Source organism: Protopterus annectens, chromosome 5.part0 (genome assembly GCF_019279795.1).
Source record: "Protopterus annectens isolate FY-2018-M chromosome 5.part0, PAN1.0, whole genome shotgun sequence".
In the NCBI taxonomy this organism is placed as follows: domain Eukaryota; kingdom Metazoa; phylum Chordata; order Ceratodontiformes; family Protopteridae; genus Protopterus; species Protopterus annectens.
The window spans coordinates 1,178,662,782-1,178,686,146 of NC_056735.1; the positions used below are offsets into that span (position 1 = coordinate 1,178,662,782).

General features: G+C 43.4%; 1 protein-coding gene across 1 annotated transcript in view; it reads right to left on the reverse strand.

Annotated features, from left to right (window-relative positions):
* LOC122801582 (ILK associated serine/threonine phosphatase) overlaps nucleotides 1-23,365 on the reverse strand; it is a 1,071,836-nt gene that overhangs the window by 929,928 nt on the left and 118,543 nt on the right. Inside the window, exon 4 of the mRNA XM_044071026.1 lies at nucleotides 18,742-18,876. Coding sequence (XP_043926961.1) covers nucleotides 18,742-18,876 — 135 coding nt within the window. The remainder of the gene's footprint in view (nucleotides 1-18,741; nucleotides 18,877-23,365) is intronic.

Genomic DNA, 23,365 nt, shown 5'->3' on the forward strand with positions numbered 1-23,365 from the left:
TGAAGAACTTCAACCACCTGTTGGGAAAGATTTGAAGTATTAGCGAGGCAGTTAAATGCAGAGTTTGAAGATGAGGATGAAGGAACTTTCCCCCTCCCTGAACCAACAAATCTGGTACCAGGGGAAGATGCCAAGGCTGAGCCTGTGAAAGGCTGCGAAGGAGGGGATACCAATGCTGCCTGGACCAATCTGGTGCTATCAGAATAGCCTTTGGTTTTTCTTCCCTTATCTTTAGTAGCACTCTGGGAAGAAGAGACAGAGGAGGGAATGCATAAACTGAGAGATGTGTCCATGGGAAGGACAACGTGTCCACCCTCCAAGCTTTGTTGTGAAACTCCCTGGTGCAGAAAGTTGGAAGGAGATGATTGGTGTGAGAGGAGAAAAAATCCACTTGTGGGGTGCTCCAATGATGAGTGATGTGATGGAAAATGTCCTTGTTCAGTTGCCACTCGTGAGGATCCAGAACATGTCTGCTCAAATGATCCGCCAAGGAGTTTAGCCTCCCTGGGAGATAATGGGCTATTAGATGTAAGCCCATGGATGCTGCTATGGACCACAGTCTCATTGTCTGCATAAGGGGTAAGAGTGAGTCCCCCCTTGCTTGTTGGTGTACCACATGACTGTGGTATTAGCGAAACGAAGGTAAACGGCTGACCGGCACTAAGTGCGATTTGCATCTGCTTCGGGCTCCGCGGCAAGAAAGACTGAGGATATTTTCGGAAAGTCAGAGACCAAAGTATATGCTGCTACGGACAGGAAGTCAGGAACAAAGTTGGGAGGAAAAAGAAAAGACATTTTTTTTTGGGGGGGGGGGGGTTAGTGGTAGCAAAAGGATGGAAACAACACAAGATGGGATGGTAAATGTTAATCTAAAAATTTATAAGGGGAGTATTATGGCACATTGCGACAGAAAAGGTAAAGAAAAGTCAAAGAAAGTTTGAGGAAAGTAAAAATGAAATATTTAAAAGATCTAGATGATAAAGAGATATTATGGAGTTGAGGAAGTAGAATAGACATATATACTGAATGACTAAAGAGGGAGGAGAATTATCAGTTTCTATGGTTTGAAGACAACTTTTACATACATTCATACAACTGTACTCAATCAATAGGACGTAGTATTTTATACTGATTAGTATGAAAAAACAGAAGGTACTGCTGCTGAGTGTACATACTTGTTACTGGATTGACAAGTCTAGTTCTCTCCCATATTCTATGCTTTTTGATTATTATTTCTTGTTGACAAGAATGACAAATTTTCAACCAAAAGGAAATACATATAAAAAGAGATCCCAGATTTTTTTTTATGTTAAGAGTTACAGTGACAGTACCAATAGGAAACCAGACAGGTAGGAAGACTTCAACTTAATCTGATCATAGCAGCCAGTTCACTCACACCTGGACCGACTAACTGTGGACTAACCAATAAACATGACTGTACACACTCCAACACAGATCATCATAACACGGTGCAGTACCCAATTTAGCTTGCACTTTACTACAGCTTGAGAAGTGTTAGTGACCATCAAACATACTTGTCCAGCTCTTAAAGCAGGCAAAACACTTAACACCAGTTTAAAGTGGACTTTATACTTCATATTACAAAACACAATGAACCACTGGTAACACTGAATACCAGTTTAAACTGACTGTAAACTATGTGTTCAAAGAAAAGTACAGTTTTGTACCTACCATAAATGTAGATGTTCGAGGATCTACATTGCTGCAGTCATAACCTGTGGGTAGTCCGCTGTCCTCGATCGGCCCGAATACCAAAGAGCTAGGCTGGCGTCGGTCATTGTCGCCTGGAGCTGACGTCAGTACGTAGTAGTACTTAAGCGCATGACCGACGCCATATCCTCAGTCTTTCTTGCCCCAGATGTCAGAAGGCCTAAGAATGAAAGAAGGCCAGAGCCAAAATAGTAAACACCCAACCATAAACTATAGAGGGGAAGGAGGGAGGGATAATTGGACTGCAGCAATGTAGATCCTCGAACATCTACATTTATGGTAGGTACGAAACTGCACTATGTTCTTCGCCTCACATTGCTGCAGTCATAACCTGTGGGTAGAATCCCAAAGCAAAGGAAAAGGGAGGCTGGCAAACTAAGTAGCATTAGGAGCTGCTAACATGCCCTGTAAAACTGCAGTGGCAAACCCAGCCCTGGACTTGGAATAAAGAGGGAGATGGTAATGCTTAGTAAAAGTGTGTACTGAACTCCAAGTAGCTGCCTCCAAAATATCCTTAGTAGCTACCCCTCAAAAAGCAGTAGATGTGGCAGTAGCCCTAGTAGAATGAGGCCTGATCCCAGCAGGAACATCCTTCCCATGATGAGAATAACAAAAAGCAATACATTGACCAATCCACTTAGAAATAGTCTGCTTTGAAACAGCCTTCCCTTGTGAACCCAAAGCAAAAGAAACAAATAACTGTTGAGTCTGTCTGAACACTTTAGTTCTGCTCAAATAATAACGTAACTGTCTGTGGATATCCAAAGAATGCAAGACTTTTTCCCCCTTATTTTGGGGATCAGCATAAAAAGTAGGCAAATGAATAGACTGGTTCAAGGCCACATTAGAAATCACTTTAGGCATAAAAGTAGGGTTAGTTCGCAAAGAAACTATCCTTATGGAATATCAGAAAGGGTTCAACTGCCATGAGTGCCTGCAATTCAGATACCCTCCTAGCAGAAGTAATGGCCAACAAAAAAGCAATCTTCCAAGACAAAAACTTCAATTCAGATGAAGCTGCAGGTTCAAAAGGAGGTAAAGTAAGCTTCTCCAACACAAAATTGAGATCCCAGGAAGGAGTAGTAGCTCTACGTGGGGGTCTTATATTCTTTGCCCCTCTAAGAAATTGTTTGAACAAAGGGTGAGAAAATAAAGGAGGGTCACAATCATAGTGAGCAGAAATGGCTGCAGCATGAACCTTCACAGAAGAGAATGACAAACCCTTGTCCAGTAATTCAGTAAGATATTGCAGTGCAAAACTCAAATTAGGCACTGAAACATCAAAGCCCTTAGCTGTGCTCCAAAGAAAAAATCTCTTCCATTTATCAGCATAAACATTTCTAGTACTAGACCGCCTGGCTTCCAAAATGACATCTACAACCTGTTGAGGAAGCTGAGACCCCACCGGCTCCATTACAGAATACGCCAGGCTGTTAGATGCAGGGACTGCACCCGAACATTGAGCAAATGATTGTCTGACTGGGACAACAAATGAGGAACCTGTGGCAAAGGCCAAGGAGGCTCCTGAATTAAACTCCTCAGCAGAGGATACCAATGCTGACGTGGCCAATCTGGTGCTATTAGAATCATGGAAGGCTTGTCCCGCCTGGCTTTCAAGAGTACCTTGGGAAGAAGAGGCAGAGGGGGAAAAGCATAAACATGAAGGTTGTTCCAACTGAAAGATAGAGCATCCACTTTCCAAGCATTTGGGTGAAACAACTTTGTGCAAAATTTTGGCAGTTGGAAATTCAGTGGAGAAGCGAATAGATCTATGTCTGGAGCTCCCCAAGCCACGGTCAACTGCTTGAATACCTGAGGGTCCAGTTTCCACTCGTAGGGATCCACAATTTGCCTGCTCAATACATCTGCTAGGGAGTTCTGTGCTCCTGGCAGAAACCGTGCTTGAAGATTGATATGCAAACTCAGAGCAGTCTCCCACAAAATCATTGCTTGTCTGCAAAGAGGGTAGGAATGGGTTCCCCCCTGCTTGTTGATGTACCACATGACTGTTGTGTTGTCTGTTTGAATCAACACCTGTCCCGGCTGAAGTAGGTCCTTGGAGGCTATCAAGGCAAATTGGACTGCTAACATCTCCTTCATGTTGATATGCAAATGTAGTAGTTTGGGAGGCCACGTGTCTTGTATCCATTTTCCATTGAAGTGCGCTCCGCAAGCCAAGTCCGAGGCATCCGTCGTTAGGATCTGACTCGCCTCTGGTCGGATCACAGAGAGTCCCTTGTTTAGGTGACATTCCTGAGCCCACCACAAGAATTCCTTCTGGATGCAAGGTATAATCCAAATGACAGTGTCCAAACCGTGGCAGTGTTGAGTCCACACACTTTTGAGATACCATTGTAGCTTCCTCATATGCAGTTTGGCATTGGGAAGTACTAGAATGCAAGATGCCATGAACCCCAAGGCTTGAAGGACTGTCCTTGCAGTCAGCCTGGACATTACTGATAACTGCTGGAAGTACAGATGAAGAGTTCTTTGTTTGTCCGGGGTCAGAAATGCCATCTGAGAAGCTGTATTCAGTCTCACACCCAGAAAGCACATGTCCTGAGAGGGCACTAGACTGGACTTTATTTCGCTCACAGAATACCCTAGGCACCTTAAAACTGCCATTACATACTGGAGATGTTGTAGTAACTTGTCCTTGTTTTGAGCAAGAATCAGGCAATCGTCCAGATAAGGATAAATTTGTATTCCTCTCTGTCTGAGGAAGGCAATTACAGGAGCCAGAACTTTTGTGAATACTCTGGAGGCAGTAGATAAACCAAAGGGCAATGCAGAGAACTGATAATGAGAAGTACCAGCCCGGAATCTCAGGAATCTCCTGCAGCTGGTTCTGATAGGGATGTGAAGATAGGCCTCTTTGAGATCCAGGGTTACCATCCAGTGATCTTTGCCTAGCATAGGCAGAAGTTGTTGTAATGTTAACATCTTGAATTTTGGAATGTCTAGGTAGGTATTGAGAATGGACAAATCCAGAATTGGCCTCCAAGTGTTTCCTTTCTTTGGCACTAGGAAAAGACGGGAATAAAAACCTAGGCCTACTTCTGACGGAGGGACCACCTGAACTGCCCCCATCTGCAAAAGTAAAGAAATTTGCTCCTGAGCCTCCATCCTTTGTTGAAGAGGCGCATGCCTTTGAAAGGAGGAAAAGTGTGGAAATAAAACTTGTACCCGTGATTTATTATATCCAACACCCATTTGTCCTGGGTGACCAAATGCCAGTTTTGTTTGAAAAGTCCCAACTTTCCTCCTAGAGGAGCTGCCAGTAAAGAAGGGTCTGGCAGCGGAAGATACAGGTCATTGGGTCTGTTTACGAAAGGGCTGACCCCTGCCCTCACCAGAAGACTGTGCAGGAGAATTCCAAGTCCTAGGTCTGAAAGAACCCTGAGTGTGGGCTCTGCCTCCACCACGTCTAGACCTGCCCTTAGACTGATAATCCGAAGAAGGATAAGACCATCCTCTAGCAGGCCAATTCCTACTAAACTTAGGGGGCTGCACCTGCATAAAATCTTTGACCGCCTGCATAGACTTAGCCTTATCTTCCATCTTTTTCAAAACTGATTCCACAGGAGGACCAAAAAGTACTTCCGATTGAAGAGGAGCATCCAAAATCCGAGCCTTAACATGCTCTGACAAATTTTGATCCTTAAGCCAGGCATGTCTACGAATAACTAAACCTGTAGCAGCCACCCTAGATGTAGCCTGAAGAGCATCGAAACCACACTGTAAAGAATGCTTGCCAACTTGATCTGATGCATGAACCAACTCCTGGAGCTCCTTACACTCTATACCCTCAGATAAAGCATCCACCGTAGATTTCAATTGACCCAACAAAAAGTTCTGATACTTCAGCATATGAAATTGGCAATTCAACGCCCTCATAGCTAACGTAGAGGAGGTGTACACTTTTTCCCCCCACCTATCTAAAGCTCTAGAATCTTTATCCAAAGGAACTGGATTCTTAACCACAGAAGCCCTAATACCCTTCGGACCTTGAATAATAGTTTCCGGATCAGCTCTAGGACTCTTGTACAAATACTTATGTGCTTCTGGAACTCTATAATATCTGTCTGGCTTAACAGGGCAGGAGGCAAAGAATCAGGATTAAGGGAAGATTCAGAAAAAACATCCTGAACAACATCTAAGACAGGAGGAATAGCCAAGGGCCTATGTTGTGGCAGAAACAAAAATTCCGTAAGCCTCTTCCGAGAATCTGAAAAATCCTGGCCTTCCCACTTAAAATGCTCCCTCATGGAATGTAAAGTCTCAGAAAAAGAAAAATCCTCTGGAGGAGAAGCAGAAGGACAGGAATCCTCTGCATCCGAGTCTGAATAAGAAGGGAAATCCTGAATTTCCTCAGCTGAGGAATCAGAGTAGTCAGAGGAATGATCCATTCCTCTAAATCTGCCTCCACCCTAGGCCTTTTCTCTGGGGCATAGAACCCTGATCAAAGTACTCAAGTCCTCCGCCATTTTCAACATATGTTTTTAGGAACAGGGGCTGGAGAGCTAGAACCATGACCAGGGCTAACAAGACAAGGCTTGGCCTTAGCATGGCCTTTAGCCACTGAAGTAGAAGGCCTAATAACCTTCTGTAAAGATGGAACTACAGACACCTGAGAAACACCCTCAGCTGGGCCTAAATCCTGAGAGGCCAACTCCTGCAAAAGTAAAGGTTCCACTGGGATACAGCCGAACCGTCGGCAGGATCCACAGATTCAACCGAGGCTCAGAGAACCGGCGTCCGCAACGGACAACTCATCCGTTTAGACTTCAAAGATTTATCCTTACGCTTTTAGCGGTAGCGGCGCCGGAGGATCCGGCGGCATGTTATAGTTACACCTTTACCAAAAACAAGCCTGGCACAGTCTAATCTCCTTTTAATGGTGCGCTTATTAAATCTAGCACAAAGCGACACCACCACGTCGTGCTCAGGCCCCAAGCAAGGAATACAGAAAGAGTGATAATCCCTATGAGGTATCTGTTTCCCACAAGAAATGCAATTATTAACTTTCTCTGACATCCGGAAACTGAGGCAAGAAAAAGACAAAGATTTCGCCAACGGGGTACTTAGCCCAACTTGGTCTTCGGTCTGAAACTCGAAAAATGACAATTTCAGAACGCCGAATGGCACTCGCAAATGCTGCTTCTGCTTCGGACCACGCGGCAAGAAAGACTGAGGATATGGCGTCGGTCATGCGCTTAAGTACTACTACGTACTGACGTCAGCTCCAGGCGACAATGACCGACGCCATCCTAGCTCTTTGGTATTCGGGCCGATCGAGGACAGCGGACTACCCACAGGTTATGACTGCAGCAATGTGAGACGAAGAACATCTACAAAACATTACTGCTGAAATAAAGTGACATCTGTCAAAAGACAGATTTTTAAGGTCACTACTACGTCCAAATGACCATCTTTACTCTACCAAACCTATACAAAATCCCACAAGCAAGTGGTCATTTATTTTTCACCTAACGCGGATTTAAGTATACAGTACACTTACATCATGTGACCCAGTCACCTCAGCAGTAGACAATCTTTCACATGTAAATATTTCTAAAGCTAAACAGACAAGTTTAAAACATAGTTACAGTCTGCTATCCAAACTTTTAACTTACTCCAGCAAACTACTGCACCATAACAACTAGCAATGAAACTCCACTTAACATTCCATAAGATTTCAGGCGCATCCAAAAAGGTACCAAAAACTCTTCCACCTCAGTGCTCAGAGTATCAAAAATAAATGGGACACTTTGGAAGCTTGGTTCCTGCACAATATGCTCAACCTGCCTTAAACAAAACGCTTCTCCTAGTTACTGAAAAGCATTACTTATTCTGGAATGCAAGGCCAGGGAAAGAGAATTTAATATTCTACTGGTAAAAGAACCGCAAACTCAAGTTCACATACAGTATTTAACATAAGCCTACTTGAAGACTCGACAAACTGCATCCCCACTCCACAAATCACCAACGGAACTAAACAGCACACAGCTGTGGTTGTGTTCCCACATCTTGCCCCATAGTATTAAATGACCATCATAAAGGAAATACAATCTGTTGGGTTCAAGCTGTAGTAAGAGACAAAGCAACACTCACTTTTTTGGCTAATTTCTAAAACCTGCCTTGATACTGTTGAGTTGATTGGTTGTGCAGATGACTGCCTAATCATTAGCTGCCACCTACCAACTGCTTCCCGCTATTTCCTAGATGCTTGTCTACCCGTCATTGGAAACTGATGTGTTGGAAGGATTGGTGGCCTAAAGCTGCTGTGCAGAGTCTTCTTTATGGTGTTCCCCATTTCAATTCAAAATTTAGGGAAGCCAGTAAAGTCCAGCAAATGTCACTATCTCTTTTAAAGTCCCTAAATTACAAATTTTCCAGAATCTAAGGAATCAGATCTGCTGACAGTGCATTAAATCTTAGGCTGGATCAGCATCCATCAGGAAATAAACCCTTTAAATGCCTTAAGCCTAAAATAAACAAACACAATCCCATATCATATATATATATATATATATATATATATATATATATATATATATATATACACACACACACATATATACAATCCCATATTACACATACACACACACACACACACACACACACATATACAATCCCATATTACACACACACACACACATATATATATATATATATATATATGTGTGTGTGTGTGTGTGTGTGTATATACTATTCTTTACTACCATTACAATAATTTGAAGTAAGAGTTGCCCCTGACTAAATGCTAACCTAAAGTTGCATTTTAAAGGACAACGGGATTCGATTATTAAATGCTTGATTTCTCTGCCTGTTTTCTATTTATTGTCCCTTCTATGAATAAACAACAACATAGCATTTAAAATATTTTAAATAGACTGTCTCTCTCCACTAGAACAATACTTTACTGTACTGTGGTGGTTTCACTTTCAAAAAACATTTATCCCACCCAAAAAAAATCTCCAATTCATTGATGGCTTCAAGGCCACTGAATACAACTAGTTTTCTGGCAAATTCCTTCCCAAAACTGACATCACCATGACTGTCCTAAAAACCCACCCATGCTGTGATGTCACAGCTCCCTGGTTCTTCCACTACTCATACAGAAAGTAAAGGCTAGAACAAGGAAACAGTACATGAGTCAAGTCTCCTGCTGTGAGCTGTCAATCACAGCAGGAAACAGCTCAAATTACCCTTAGCACTTTGACAGCTAGGGAAGTTAGGTGTGAAGGGGGATGGGAGTTGAGTTAAAGTAGTGCAATTCAGGCTTCACAAAAAAAAAAAAAAAAAAAAAAAGAAACTGCAGCTTAACCATTTTAAAAGGAAGCAGCAGTAAAAAGCACATTGAAAGCTTGTTCTGTGGCATTTCCACTGTTTGTGTTTTTAGTCACTGAACTGCATAAAATGTTACTTAAAACTTACTGAAAGACAGCAGTGTATACAATGTAAAATCAATGCAGTGACAGGAGCTTTAGGAAGAAAGGCCTGTGTGATGTAACTTTTTATAGACGAACACTGCATTGTGGGATACCTACAGGCAGACTAAACAATCTTAATTACTTCAATATGACAGACCCCATATGGTCAGACTCAGAAATTACATATAAAAATATTTAAAAAACTGTAAATAGTTCCAGAGTGGTGTTAAAATGTAGGAAACACTAAACCATGATGAAATAAACATGTTTTTTGAGTCTGTGGGTGTGGTTCTCCTTTAAACAAAGGGACAAAGCTTGGCACGACAGTTGAGCAAACTTCAAGTAAAGCAGGCCAAATCAACCTTTGAACTAAGGGAAGAAATAATGGCTTAGCATCCCAAGCTTTTCTAGAAGGTCATCAGGGATGTGGCTCACTTTGATAACACTACCATGATCAAGATAACTCAAGTATAATTAAGCCCATTGAGTCTCATTTTGCTACTGAGCTAAAAACTGCCCAAACACACTCACAGGACTCAATACAAGTACTTTCTATAAAGACAGCACCATCAATAAAAGCCTTCTTAACCTAACATTTTATGTTCAACCACTCCCATCTAGAAGTTGTAAAAAACCCTTTGAAAATATGAATAAAACATCAAACTGTGGCCCAAACCCAATGCATCTATTCTTCTTCTGCATGGCAGTGCCTTTACTAGCTAACCCCCTTTATCTATAACTCAATCACAGACTACCTCAACAATTCAAGCATACAATCATTATTCCGACAGCCAAAACCACAACCCTTGAAACTCTCTAGATTTTAGACCATCTCCATCCTTTGCTCTTTACCAAGATCTTTAAAAATATATTTCACTTTCAGAATATGGAACAAATAAATAAATATAACTGCTAAATGATTCCTAGCGCAAACTCATTGCAGAACATAACAGCCTTACAGCAACATATGGTCATAGATAAGATCATCTCAGCTATAGAAAATGGATATCTAACAAGCAGCACTTTCACTGACTTGAAGCAGGCATTTGAAAGTAGTGGTCATAAACTCTTCCTACAAAAACTCAAAAAACAGTTCAGTTTCAGAACAAATGTCTTCAATTGGCTAGATAACTACTACGCACACAGAACATCTACCATACTAAATGGCGCCTTTAGCTCTGATCAGGCTACTGTCACTTCTGGAATCCCACAGGAATACGTGTTGCACTCTGGTTATTTTCATTTTGTTTTCATGACATTATCAGCCATCCTTTCAATGAAGAGGATGAAGAATGGAAAGGCTGTTGGCCCAGATGACATACCAGTGGAAGCATGGAGGTACTTAGGTGAAATGGCAGTGGAATTTTTAACCAGATTGTTTAATGACATTTTGGAAAGTCAGAGGATGCCTGAAGAGTGGAAAAAAGTGTTTTGGTACGTATCTTTAAGAATAAGGGTTATGTGCAGAGCTGCAGTAACTACAGAGGGATAAAATTGATCAGTCACAGCTTGAAGTTATGGGAAAGAGTAGTGGAAGCTAGGTTAAAAAGGGAGGTGATGATTAGTGATCAGCAGTATGGTTTCATGCCAGGAAAGAGCATTACAGATGCAATGTTTGCTCTGAGAGTGTTGTTGGAGAAATAAAGAGAAGGTCAGAAGGAGTTGCATTGTGTCTTTGTGGACTTACAGAAAGCATATGTCAGGGTGCCTAGAGAGGAGTTGTGGTATTGTATGAGGAAGTCGAGAGTGGCAGAGAAGTAAGAGTGGTACAGGATATGTATGAGGGTAGTGTGACATTGGTGAGGATTGCGGTGGGAGTGACAGATGCGTTTAAGGTGGAGGTGGGATTACATCAAGGATCAGCTCTGAGCCCTTTCTTATTTGCAGTGGTGATGGACAGGTTGACAGATGAGATCAGACAGGAGGCCCCCGTGGACTATAATGTTTGCAGATGACATTGTGATATGTAGTGAGAGTAGGGACCAGGTTGAGGAGACCCTGGAGAGGTGGAGATATGCTTTTGAGAGGAGAGGAATGAAGGTCATCAGGGCTAAAACAGAATATATGTGTGTAAATGAGAGGGAGGGTACAGGAATGGTGAGGATGCAGGGAGTAGAGTTGGTAAAGGTGGATGAGTTTAAGTTCAGCAGTTCAGAGTAATGGTGAGTGTGGAAGAGAGGTGAGGAAGAGAGTACAGGCAGGGTGGACTGGGTGGAGAAGAGTGTCAGGAGTGATTTGTGACAGACGGGTACCAGTAAGAGTGAAAGGGAAGGTCTACAAGAGGGTAGTGAGACCAGCTATGTTATATGGGTTGGAGACGGTGGCATTGACAAAAAGGCAGAAGTCAGAGCTGGATGTGGCAGAGTTAAAGATGTTAAGATTTGCACTGGGTGTGACTAGGATGGACAGGATTAGGAATCAGTACATTAGAGGGTCAGCTCAGGTTGGACAGTTTGGAGACAAAGCAAGAGAGGCGAGAATGCGTTGGTTTGGACATGTGCTGAGGAGGGATGCTGGATATATTGGGAAAAGGATGCTAAGGATGGAGCTGCCAGGTAAGAGGAAAAGAGGAAGGCCTAAGATAAGGTTTATGGATGTGGTGAGAGAGGACATGCAGGCGGCTGGTGTGAAAGACCATGATTCAGAGGACAGGAAGAAATGGAAAAGTACAGTTTTGTACCTACCATAAATGTAGATGTCCGATAGGAATGCATCTGCAGTACTTACAAATGGGTTGTCCTGTCGTCAGGCAGCCCTTCGGTCGGCCGGATTCCAAAGTCTGGTTCTGGCCTCGGCTGGTGTCGCACTTCACCCGACGTCATAGCTGCAGTTATTCGGGTATAAAGGCATCAGCCGACGCCATTTTCCTCAGTGTTTCTTGCCCCAGATGCCAGGTGCCCTCTAGGAAGGCTAAATTTGGATAAATGCAAATGATTCCAAATAGTAGAGAGCAAACAAAAATAAGCATGTATGTACATATATATATCTACAAACAAATACACCATAATAGATTCCCCCAGCTAGCTACAAGATGGGCAAATACCCTAGGAGTACCACAGAGGGGAAGGAGGGTGGGTAATCCTGACTGCAGATGCATTCCTATCGGACATCTACATTTATGGTAGGTACAAAACTGTACTATGTCCTTCAAGGATGCATCTGCAGTCCTTACAAATAGGTAGAATACCATAGCCAAACTGGGGGAGGAGGAGAAATGAAATTATGGTGTAGTTAAGATCCCTTGCAAAACAGCAGTGGCAAAACCTGCTCGGGATCTAGAGTATAAAGGTAAATTATAATGCTTGGCAAATGTATGCACGGAGCTCCAAGTAGCAGCCTCTAAAATGTCTTTGGTAGCCACTCCTCGAAGAAAAGCTATGGTAGTGGCTGTAGCCATTGTAGAGTGAGGCCTGATGTTTTCTGGAGTTTTCTTCTCATGGTAGGAGTAACAAAATCTAATGCAATTTCCTATCCACTTAGAGATTGTCTGTTTTGAAGTTGCTTTTCCTTCCATTCCTGTTGCATATGCTACCAGTAGCTGGTCAGTTTTTCTATTGCTCTTGGTCCTGTCCAGGTAGTAGCGTAATTGTCTATGCACATCCAAGGTATGCAGCAGTTTTTCTCCCCTGTTCTGTGGGTTGGGGAAGAATGTAGGAAGGTGGATAGCTTGATTCAAAGATACTTTGGAGACCACCTTAGGCATAAAAGTAGGATTTGTTCTCATGGACACTCTATCTTGATGGAAGATCAGGAAGGGCTGTACTGCCATTAATGCCTGTAGCTCAGATACCCTTCTTGCTGAAGTGATTGCCAGTAGGAAAGCAGTTTTCCATGATAGGTATTGTAATTCTGCTGTTGCTGCTGGTTCAAATGGAGGGAGTGTCAATTTTTCTAGTACAAAGTTCATGTCCCATGCTGGCAATGGCGGCTTCCTAGGAGGTTTTACATTTTTAATTCCTCTCAGAAACTGCCTGAGCAGAGGATGTGAGAAGACTGGAGGATCCAAGTCGTATTCAGCTGAAATAGCTGATGCATGAATCTTAATGGAAGAATAGGACAGGCCTTTGTGGAAGAGCTCAGCCAAGTATTCCAGGATGTTGGCTATGTTTACCATTGACACATTCTCTCCTTTGGCATTACTCCACATGGAATATCTTTTCCATTTTGCTGAATAATTTTTCCTTGTTGAGGGTCTGCGAGACTCCAAGATAATGTCTTTAACCCTTTGGGATAAATTTGGGTTATTTGTTCTTATGCAATGTTCCAGGCAGTTAGCTGCAGAGTTTTCAGGTTTGGATGCAGGGTGTTGTAGTTGTTCTGTGTTAACAGCAAGGGAACAAGGGGTAGGGACCATATTTGTTCCCGAGACATGCTCCTCAGTAATGGGTACCAATGTTGTCTTGGCCAGTCTGGAGCTATCAGAATGATCCTTGGACGGTCCTCTTTGATCTTCAATAGCACCTTGTGCATCAAAGGAAGTGGTGGAAATGCATATGCTGTCAGGTTCTTCCAACTGAAAAATAGGGAGTCCACCCTCCAAGCAAGTGGGTGGTACGTCCTTGTGCAGAATTTCTTTAGCTGGTGATTGCGTGGGGATGCAAATAAGTCTATTTGTGGGAGTCCCCATTTTCTTGTAATGGTTTTGAAGATGTCCGGATGCAGCATCCATTCGTGGGCATCCATGGTAGTCCTGCTTAGTATGTCTGCTAGAATGTTTTCTTTTCCTGGTACAAAAATTGCTTGTAACTGAACGTTGTAACTCAGGGCCACATTCCAGAGGTCCACTGCCAACCGGCATAGAGGGTACGAATGTGTGCCTCCCTGTTTGTTGATGTACCACATAACTGTGGTGTTGTCTGTCCTTATCAACAGTTGACCTTGTCGAAGAAATGGTCTGAATGTCTGAATTGCCAGTTTTACTGCCAGCATTTCCTTTTGATTTATGTGTAGGTGCAGCTGGTCTTGAGTCCATAAGCCCTGTATGCACTTGTCCAACATGTGGGCCCCCCAACCGAGGTCTGAGGCGTCCGTGGTGATGGTTTGGTTTGGTTGAGTGTTGTGGAAGGGCAATCCTTTGTTTGATTGACAGGCCTGAGCCCACCATTGGAATTCTTGCTTCAGGCATGGAATTATTGGAATTTGGGTTTCTAGGCTGTGCTTGTGCTGAGACCATAAATTCCTTAGGTACCACTGTAACTTTCTCATATGCAGTCTGGCATGTGGAACCAATATTATGCAGGATGCCATGAAACCCAAGGCTTGCAGGACTTTTCTTGCTGTTAGATGGTTCTGCTTTGTTAAAGCCAAGAAGTAAAGAGGGAGTTGCTCCTGTTTTTCTACTGTTAGGAATGCCATTTGCTTCGATGTGTCCAGCTCTGCACCCAAGAAGGTTATCCTTTGGGATGGTATCAGCCTTGACTTGTTTATATTGACTGTGTATCCCAGGGCTTGTAGTAGGTAAATGACCCTTTTCAAGTCTTCTGCTAACTTGATTTTGTTGTCCGCTTGTATCAGGCAGTCGTCCAGGTAAGGGTAGATTTGGATTCCCTGGAGCCTGCAATGAGCAATTACTGATGCCAGGCATTTCGTGAACACTCTGGGTGGAGTAGATAAGCCAAAGGGCAATGCTGAGAATTGATAATGCTCTGATCCTGCAAGAAATCTGAGGTATCTTCTGCAATTTGGTCGTATGGGGACGTGCAGGTATGCCTCCTTGAGATCTAGAGTTACCAGCCAAGACTCCTTGCCCAGCATGGGAAGAAGCTGCTGTAGGGTCAGCATTTTGAAACAATGAGAAATGTGTTTAAAGCGGACAGGTCGTGAATAGGTCTCCATTTGCTTTCTTTTCTTGGTACCAGGAAGAGTCTGGAGTAAAAACCCTGTCCTTGCTCCACAGATGGTACCTTTTCCACAGCTCTCATTTTTAATAATCGAGTTATTTGTTTTAGAGCTTCTGTCTTTTGATTTGGAGGTAGGTTTCGCATTCCTCTCTTCCCTGGTAGAGTATGGAAGTGAAACCTGTAACCGTGGTCTATTGTCTGCAAAATCCACTTGTCTCTTGTGATGTAATGCCAGTTTACTGAAAATAAAGCTAGCTTCCCGCCCAAGGGTGCTTCTAGTTGTTCCCTGGTAGGCGGTGCTAGAGCCAAGTCACTGTGATTGTCCTGTAGTAGTGGTGGTGGCTGTGTCTGTGGCTGCACCTCGCTGGTTGTTACCCTGCCACTGGCGTCCCCTGTAGGCACCCCTGGATTGACTTCGGCCTCTTGAACGCCTATTCCTGCCTCTCTGGGCTCTGGAGGAGTCTGGAAAGGACCAATTCTTGGAGGGCCAATTCCTGCTAAACCTTGGAGGTTGGACCTGTAAGAAATCTTTCACTGTTTGGACAGATTTTGCCTTCTCTTCCATCTTCTTCAGCACCTGTTGTGCAGGAGAGCATAACAAATTGATCTTGTCCATGGGAGCATCTAGTAATTTTGATTTCACATGGTCTGGTAAGGCCTGCTCTTTTAACCATGCATGCCTTCTGATAACTGTGCCAGTCATGGCTGATCTAAAGGAAGCCTCCAGTGCATCATAGCCGCATTTTAAGGAATGGTTACTGACCTGCTGAATGTTATGTACCATTTCCTGAACAGATTTTTTGTCTAATGGTTCATCCGAGGACAGCTTTTTGGTTAACTGGTCTAGCATAAATTCTTGATACTGTATCATGTGGAATTGACAGTTCAATGCTCTAGCTGAAAGAGTAGCAGAAGTGTAAACTTTTTACCCCATCTCTAAGGACCTGGATTCCCTGTCAGAGGGAGGGTTTTGGCAGAGGTAGCTGCTACAGCTTTAGGACCCTGGGAGATAGTCTCGATCTGCAAAAGGAGCCTTATACAAATGGTTATGTGTGTCCGGGACCCTGTAGTACCTATCGGGCTTAGCAGGGGCCGGAGGAAGTGAATCAGGAGCAGTACAAGCATCATTAAATGCATCATCTACAACAGAGAGAACTGGAGGAATGGCTAAAGGCCTATGTTGTGGTAAACGTAGAAAGGTTCTAAGCCTCTTTCTAGAGTCTGAAAAATCCTGGCCCTGCCACTGAAATTGTTCCCTCATAGCATGTAAGGTTTCCCCAAAGGAAAATTCCTCAGGCGGAGAGGCAGAAGGGATGGACTCTTCAGCATCAGAGTCTTCATAAGGGGAGAAAGAAGCCTCTGGAGGGTTTGTATTACCTGAATCATCAGAGGAATCATCTGTAGAAACTGGCTCAGGGGGCTCTGCTCTAGGCCTCTTCTCTGGAGGTGGGTGAGAGGCCCTGTCTGAGTGAGATTGGGATCCCCGGATTAAAGAAATGAGATCCTCTGCTAGACTAAGCATTTGTGAACTGGAGCTAGGCCTGAGAGAGGGGGTCTTAGCAGGCACAGATTTAGTAGTTTTAGCTGCTTTAGCCCTGGCAAAAGCCTTAATGGACATGGATGCAGGTGGCCTAGCAGCTCCACGTGCAGGGGTAGAGATATCCAAGGGAATAGTGTCAGATAATTCTTGAGAAACTGCAAGAGTAGGAGGAATATCAGAAGCCGATTCCACGAGGTTGGAAGAGGCTTCGTAGGAGGAAAGTTTTCGGCTGAAGGAAGAACTGCTTGCTCGGTTTCAGCCGAAACCGAGACACTCGCGGTAGGCCTAACCACGGTTTCGGCCGAAACCGCAGACCGCGAGTGTCGGTCCTTTTCCTTGCGCTTTTTTGATATTTGCGTAGTCGGAGGATCCGATGGCATAATGTAAGCAAAATCGGAGCTGAAAAACTCCTCAGCAAATTCCGACCGACGTCTAAGCGTCCGTCGGTTAAAAGAAGCACAGGCTAGACAAGCTGCTACGTCGTGGTCTGGGCCTAGACAAGGTAAGCAGTAAGAGTGGAAATCTTTATGAGGTATTTGTTTCCCACAAGTTAAACAATTATTCACTTTTTCTGACATCGGCTGAGGCAAGAAAGAGTCCCCAACGGGGTACTTAGCTTTTTAGAAGTCTTCGGTAGTAGTAGAAGTATTCGGTAGTAGTAATCTCTGGTTCTGACCGACCGGCACTTGCGAACAGCTTCTGCTTCGGGCGCCACGCGGCAAGAAAGACTGGGGAAAATGGCGTCGGCTGATGCCTTTATACCCAAATAACTGCAGCTATGACGTCGGGTGAAGTGCGACACCAGCAGAGGCCAGACCCAGACTTTGGAATCCGGCCGACCGAAGGGCTGCCTGACGACAGGACAACCCATTTGTAAGGACTGCAGATGCATCCTTGAAGGACATCAGATGATCCGCTGTGGCGACCCCTAACGGGAACAGCCGAAAGAAGATGATCAGCCATCCTTTCAATACAATAACTCTCTGTGCAGACAATATTCTACTCCATCCCCTTTGCCAATTTAATAAAGCAGTTAGGCTGATTTCTCAGCTCTCAGTCAGTGGTTTATAAAAAAAAAAAAAACATCACACTGAACAATGACAAAATGGCTAGCATGCTAATCAGGACTTACCAAATTTGCAAAGACAGCAATCCCCTGAAGGGAACAGACTCATACAACAATAAAAATTAATTGAGTTTGAACATGCAAATACTTGGAATGATATAGTCCACATAATATGAAACACAGTACTAGCCAATCCTGTTACATGTTGCTACCTGGCCCACTTCCTCCTTAAACTCAAACCATCAACATCAACCCCCCCCCTTTGCTTTAATCTCATAAAAACAGAATGACTTAGAATAACAGCTGCAGCCTCCCTCTTACCTTTAACTTTAAATTCCTCTACAGTCATTATTATCCCAGACTGTCAAACAACACATCAAATATTCCCCTATGACCTTAGGGACAATAGTAGACTAGCTCACCTTACAACTACCCCTCTTATGCTAGGCTAGAAGTGAAAAAAAAAAGTTCAGTAAGACAACTCCTGGAAACCAGGACAATCTTTCACAAGAAATTATGAAAGAACTACAACAGTTGATGTTCAAAGAAAAAAGAAATACCACACTGAGAGACTCATTTTGGGGCTCTGCCTTCAAGATATTTAAATAATCATCTAAATGCAGTATTCCAATTCTATTTAGCCTAAATTTCACCCTTACCAATTGCGGCCATACACTGTATTACAAGCTTGCAATTTACACTGCATTACATCGCTGTAATTTGTCAGTATCAACAGCGTCTTGCAAGCAATTAACAATGGCACTACAGAAGTCTTACAAAGAATGTACTGCTGTTTTCTATAAAAAAAAATACTGAATGTGTTGTTCTATATTATGTGCTGGAATATTCATCATCAATTTAAAATGCACGCGTCAGGCCTTGTGTCTTGGACATGGCAAAAATAGTGCTTGTATAAGTCCACCTAACAAGTAAAACACACACACACACACACACACACACACACACACACACACACACACAGACACACACAAGCACAAACAAATAAAAGTAAAAACAAAGGAATTGCTAGCTATGAACTGCATCAAACACATTAACTGCACATAGCTACTTCTCAAGCACAGCCAACACACAAGAACAAATACATTTGGTGTTTGAACTTTTTAAAACCTTTACAAACTTTCTTTTCGACATGCTCTTCAGATCCATCTCCTTGTTCAGATTTCCTCTTTTCTCCCTTCGTGTTATCTGTTGTTGCATCAGCTGGTATACCTGAAAATAAATCGCCACCCAGGAGATTTGATGCTAGCAAGAAATAATGGAAAAAAAGAAACAGAAAATTAGCTGCTGTTGATAAATTGTTTTCAAACACTGCCAAAAGAGAAGTTAAAAATGACATTTCTCTGACTGCACAACCTTCACTTCAACATGGTTTAAACATGGCAAATAAAGTGATCATGGCTGCAAAATAACTATAATCACCAATTCAATGTGACAACTACAAAAACAGACTTGCAAGTACATTGCAAACTGATATGTAAGCGGCTTCAGAAAGAGCTACAAAAACAAAAAAAAAATCTTGCTTTTTTCCCACTTTTCTGAGATTTAAAAAAGTTCAGTTACAGGCTTGCTGTTTCCTGAACTGTTTGTAAGTTTCTGTGAGGCCATTTTTGCTTGGGCTAAAGGAAAGTCTCTCTGTTGATCAGTGGCAGTGAATAACATTGAGCAGCTTCCCTGCCCCCCGTAGGAGTGGTTACTGACTTGAAACTGTAGTTTTATTGGCCAACTGGGGTCATTTCCAAAACTCCTTCATCTTCCTCTCTTAAAACCTAGTTGCCTCGTGGTTTTGGCGTCTTTTCAGGCTTGTTGGCTGTTGGTGAAGCACCCACCACGAGGAGAAAACGCTGAGAGAAGAAGGGAGCCACTTTTGAGATTTTAAGTATTTTTTCTCTGTTTATTTGCTAAGTTTTTCTGCATAGCTGCCTAGTTTGTGCATTTTCTGGCTTGTTAAACTTGATTTCTGCATTAGTAGCTGTATTTAGAGCACAACCAAAAGTTGTTTACTGAATTTCCTGTTTGCACTTAATTTTAAATCGCTTTTTTCTCAAAACTTGCATATTTTCTGTCCTTGACCTAGCACTCTTGTGTGGGGTCATTTACTGCACTGTTATAACTTGATATTACCTGTGAACCTCTGCTATCTCTGAAAAAACAAAAAAAAAAAACGTCGCTTTTTCCCCACTTTTCTGAGATTTAAAAAAGTTCAGTTACAGGCTTGCTGTTTCCTGAACTTTTTGTAAGTTTCTGTGAGGCCATTTTTGCTTGGGCTAAAGGAAAGTCTCTCTGTTGATCAGTGGCAGTGAATAACATTGAGCAGCTTCCCTGCCCCCCGTAGGAGTGGTTACTGACTTGAAACTGTAGTTTTATTGTCCGTTTTGGGTCCATTCCTGCTTCTTTCCAGCCCCTGCTATCAAGCACGCCTTAATGTGCTTTAGCGCGGACTTGCCACTAGAGCAGCATTGGGCAGCACCGGTTTAACAAGGTTAAACTTTTTCTGGCTCCATAAAGTCTGTTCTTCAATTTTTCCCTTAGAACTGCTCTGTTAGGAACCTAAACAGTTTACACCTTCACTAAAAAAGCGCAGCACTTGTTCCTAATTGCTTTTTCTTCTCAAAAAGCTCAGCACTTGTCTTAAAAGCATATCCCTTGTCTTATAAGCATTTTCTTTGTAGGTCAAGCACTCCTATATTATAAAAATCCCTCACTTGCAAACCCCCCAGGAGTGCCCACTTCCCTGCTAAGCCCTCTACTTTTCTGTCTCATACCAACTCATAATTCTTTCTAGCATGTCGAAGGGTCAGATGCTGGCGTCCTCTCCTGCCCAGTTGGTGAATCTGGGAATTCTGAGGCAATGTTACAATTGCCTCATGTACACGGACAACCCTCTCCTCCTCCCACATAACACTAACACTTGCGAGAGATGCAGCTATTTAGCCAAACTGGAGGCTGAGCTCTCTCAACTCAGGACTGGCAAGACCAGGCAACTACACACACCTCAATACAAGTCTCACATAACTCAACCAAACCACTGAATCAAACACATAAACACACTAAGACATACTCGGAGGCTCTGAGTAAAAATTTACCTTAACAGCAAAGGCCTCCAAAGCAGACACCCAAGCAACTGCAAACTCAAGACACCACACAAACAACACATAAAAAACAAAATCAGTGTGCAAAGCAGTCACTGCCCTTACGGCCAAATACAACACCAAACATACTTGTCATAGGTGACTCCATAGTCAGACGCACTGACGTCCCACTCACCAAGCTGAACAAGGAGAAGGTCACGGTAAGCTGCCTATCGGGCGCTAGAATCCGCCACATAACACAAGCACTCAGGTCACTCCACGGCAAGTACAAGTATGACACAGTCATTGTCCATGCTGGTGTGAACGACCTGAGACGTACCTCCCTGGACTACATGAAAAGAGACATGGAGGAGCTCTCTGATTATGTAGCCCAGGCAGGTATGACCCTGACCCTGAGCAGTATCCTTCCTTCATCACGAATGATGCCACAATATAGTGACAAGATGATCAGCTTTAACAATTGGCTTAATTTCTGGTGTCATTCAAAGGGGATCCAGTGTCTGTCGGATTGGGATGACATGCTGGACAAGCCACGCTGCTTCGCAAGGGACGGCTTGCACCTGTCACCCCTGGGATTCCGGATATTGGCTAAGGCTCTTGCCACCCCCATAGTGCCTTTTTTAGGCAAGGCTCAAATTCTAAACCTACCACCCTAGAAAACAAAAACGGGAAGAAACTAAGGGTAATGCTGCTCAATGCCAGAAGTCTAAATCTCAAAATGGACGCACCCGAGGCCCTTCTCAGTATGGAGAAAGTACAGTTTTGTACCTACCATAAATGTAGATGTCCAATAGACATGCAACTGCAGTCATAACATGTGGGTTGTCCTGCCTCAGGCAGCCCTCGGTCGGCCAGATTCCAAAGTCTGGGTCCGACATCGGCTGATGTCGCATTTCTCTCCGACGTCAGAGCGGCTGGAGTATATAAGCATCAGCCGACGCGATTTTCTTCAGTGTTTCTTGCCCCAGATGCCACGTGCCCTCCAAGGAAGGCTGTAATCAAATTGGAAGATAAAAAACAGGATTCCAAACAAATAAATGAGCAATAAAACAAATACACCATAACAGATATCCCCAGCTAAGAGAAAACAGGGATAGGAGTGGACCCTAGGCATAGAGGGGTATGGAGGGAGGGAAAATCCGACTGCAGTTGCATGTCTATCGAACATCTACATTTATGGTAGGTACAAAACTGTACTATGTCCTTCAAGGATGCAACTGCAGTCAAAACATGTGGGTAGAATACCATAGCTTAGCTGGGGGAGGAGGAATGCTCTAGGAAAAAGATGGTGTGGCAATCAAACCCTGCAGGACTGCCGAAGCAAAGCCTGCTCTGGATCTGGAGTATAGAGGGAGATTGTAGTGTTTGGAGAATGTATGCACGGAGCTCCATGTAGCAGCTTCTAGAATGTCCTTGGTAGGCACCCCTCTTAAGAATACTGTAGAGGTGGCTGTAGCTCTAGTGGAATGTGGTCTGAAATTGGCTGGAACAGTCTTTCCATGACAGGAATAACAGAATCTGATGCAATGCCCAATCCATTTAGAAATAGTCTGTTTTGAAATTGCTTTTCCTTGGACTGCAGGGGCGTAAGCTACAAAAAGTTGTTCAGACTTCCTACTGGCCTTGGTTCTGTCCAGGTAGTATCGAAGTTGTCTGTGAATGTCCAAGGTATGCAACAATCTTTCCCCCTTATTCTCAGGATTGGGGAAGAAGGCAGGCAGATGAATGGCTTGATTTAAAGAAACCCTAGATACCACCTTTGGCATAAAAGTAGGGTTGGTCCTTAATGAAACCCTGTCTCTGTGAAAAATAATAAAGGGTGGTATTGCCATTAGGGCCTGTAACTCCGAAACCCTTCTTGCTGAGGTAATTGCCAACAGGAAAGCTGTCTTCCATGAGAGAAATTGCAAGTCAACTGAAGCTGCTGGCTCAAATGGAGGTAGAGTCAGTTTTTCTAGAACAAAATTGAGGTCCCAGGCTGGCACTGGGGCCTTTCTTGGTGGCTTAATGTTCTTGATTCTCCTGAGGAATTGCCTTAGTAAAGGGTGAGAAAAAACAGGAGGATCAGTGTTGTATCTAGCTGAAATAGCAGATGCATGTATCTTTATGGAAGAATATGAGAGGCCGTTCTTCAACATATCTGCCAAATATTCCAAGACGAGTGGGATGTTCAACAATGATGCATCATGTCCCTTGCTGGTATTCCAATTGCTGAATCTTTTCCACTTTGCTAAGTAAACCTTTCTGGTGGATGGTCTTCGAGCCTCTGTTAGTATCCACTGAACTTCCTTGGAGAGAGATAAGCTGAATTTATTTATGGGATCTCCCAGGCTGTTAGCTGCAGTGTCTGAAGATTTGGATGCAGTGTTTCGAAATTGTGTTGAGTCAAAAGTAGAGGCCACTGGGGAAGGGCCCACCTCCTGGTGTGACATATGCTCCGTAGCAGTGGGTACCAGTGTTGTCTTGGCCAGTCCGGAGCTATTATGATTCCCTTGGGTTTCTCTGCTTTGATCTTTAGTAATACTGAGGTCATCAGTGGCAGAGGTGGGAATGCATAGATTGCTAGGGAGTTCCATTTGAATGAGAGGGCATCTATTTTCCAAGCTTTTGGATGGTATGTCCTTGTGCAGAATTTTGGTAGA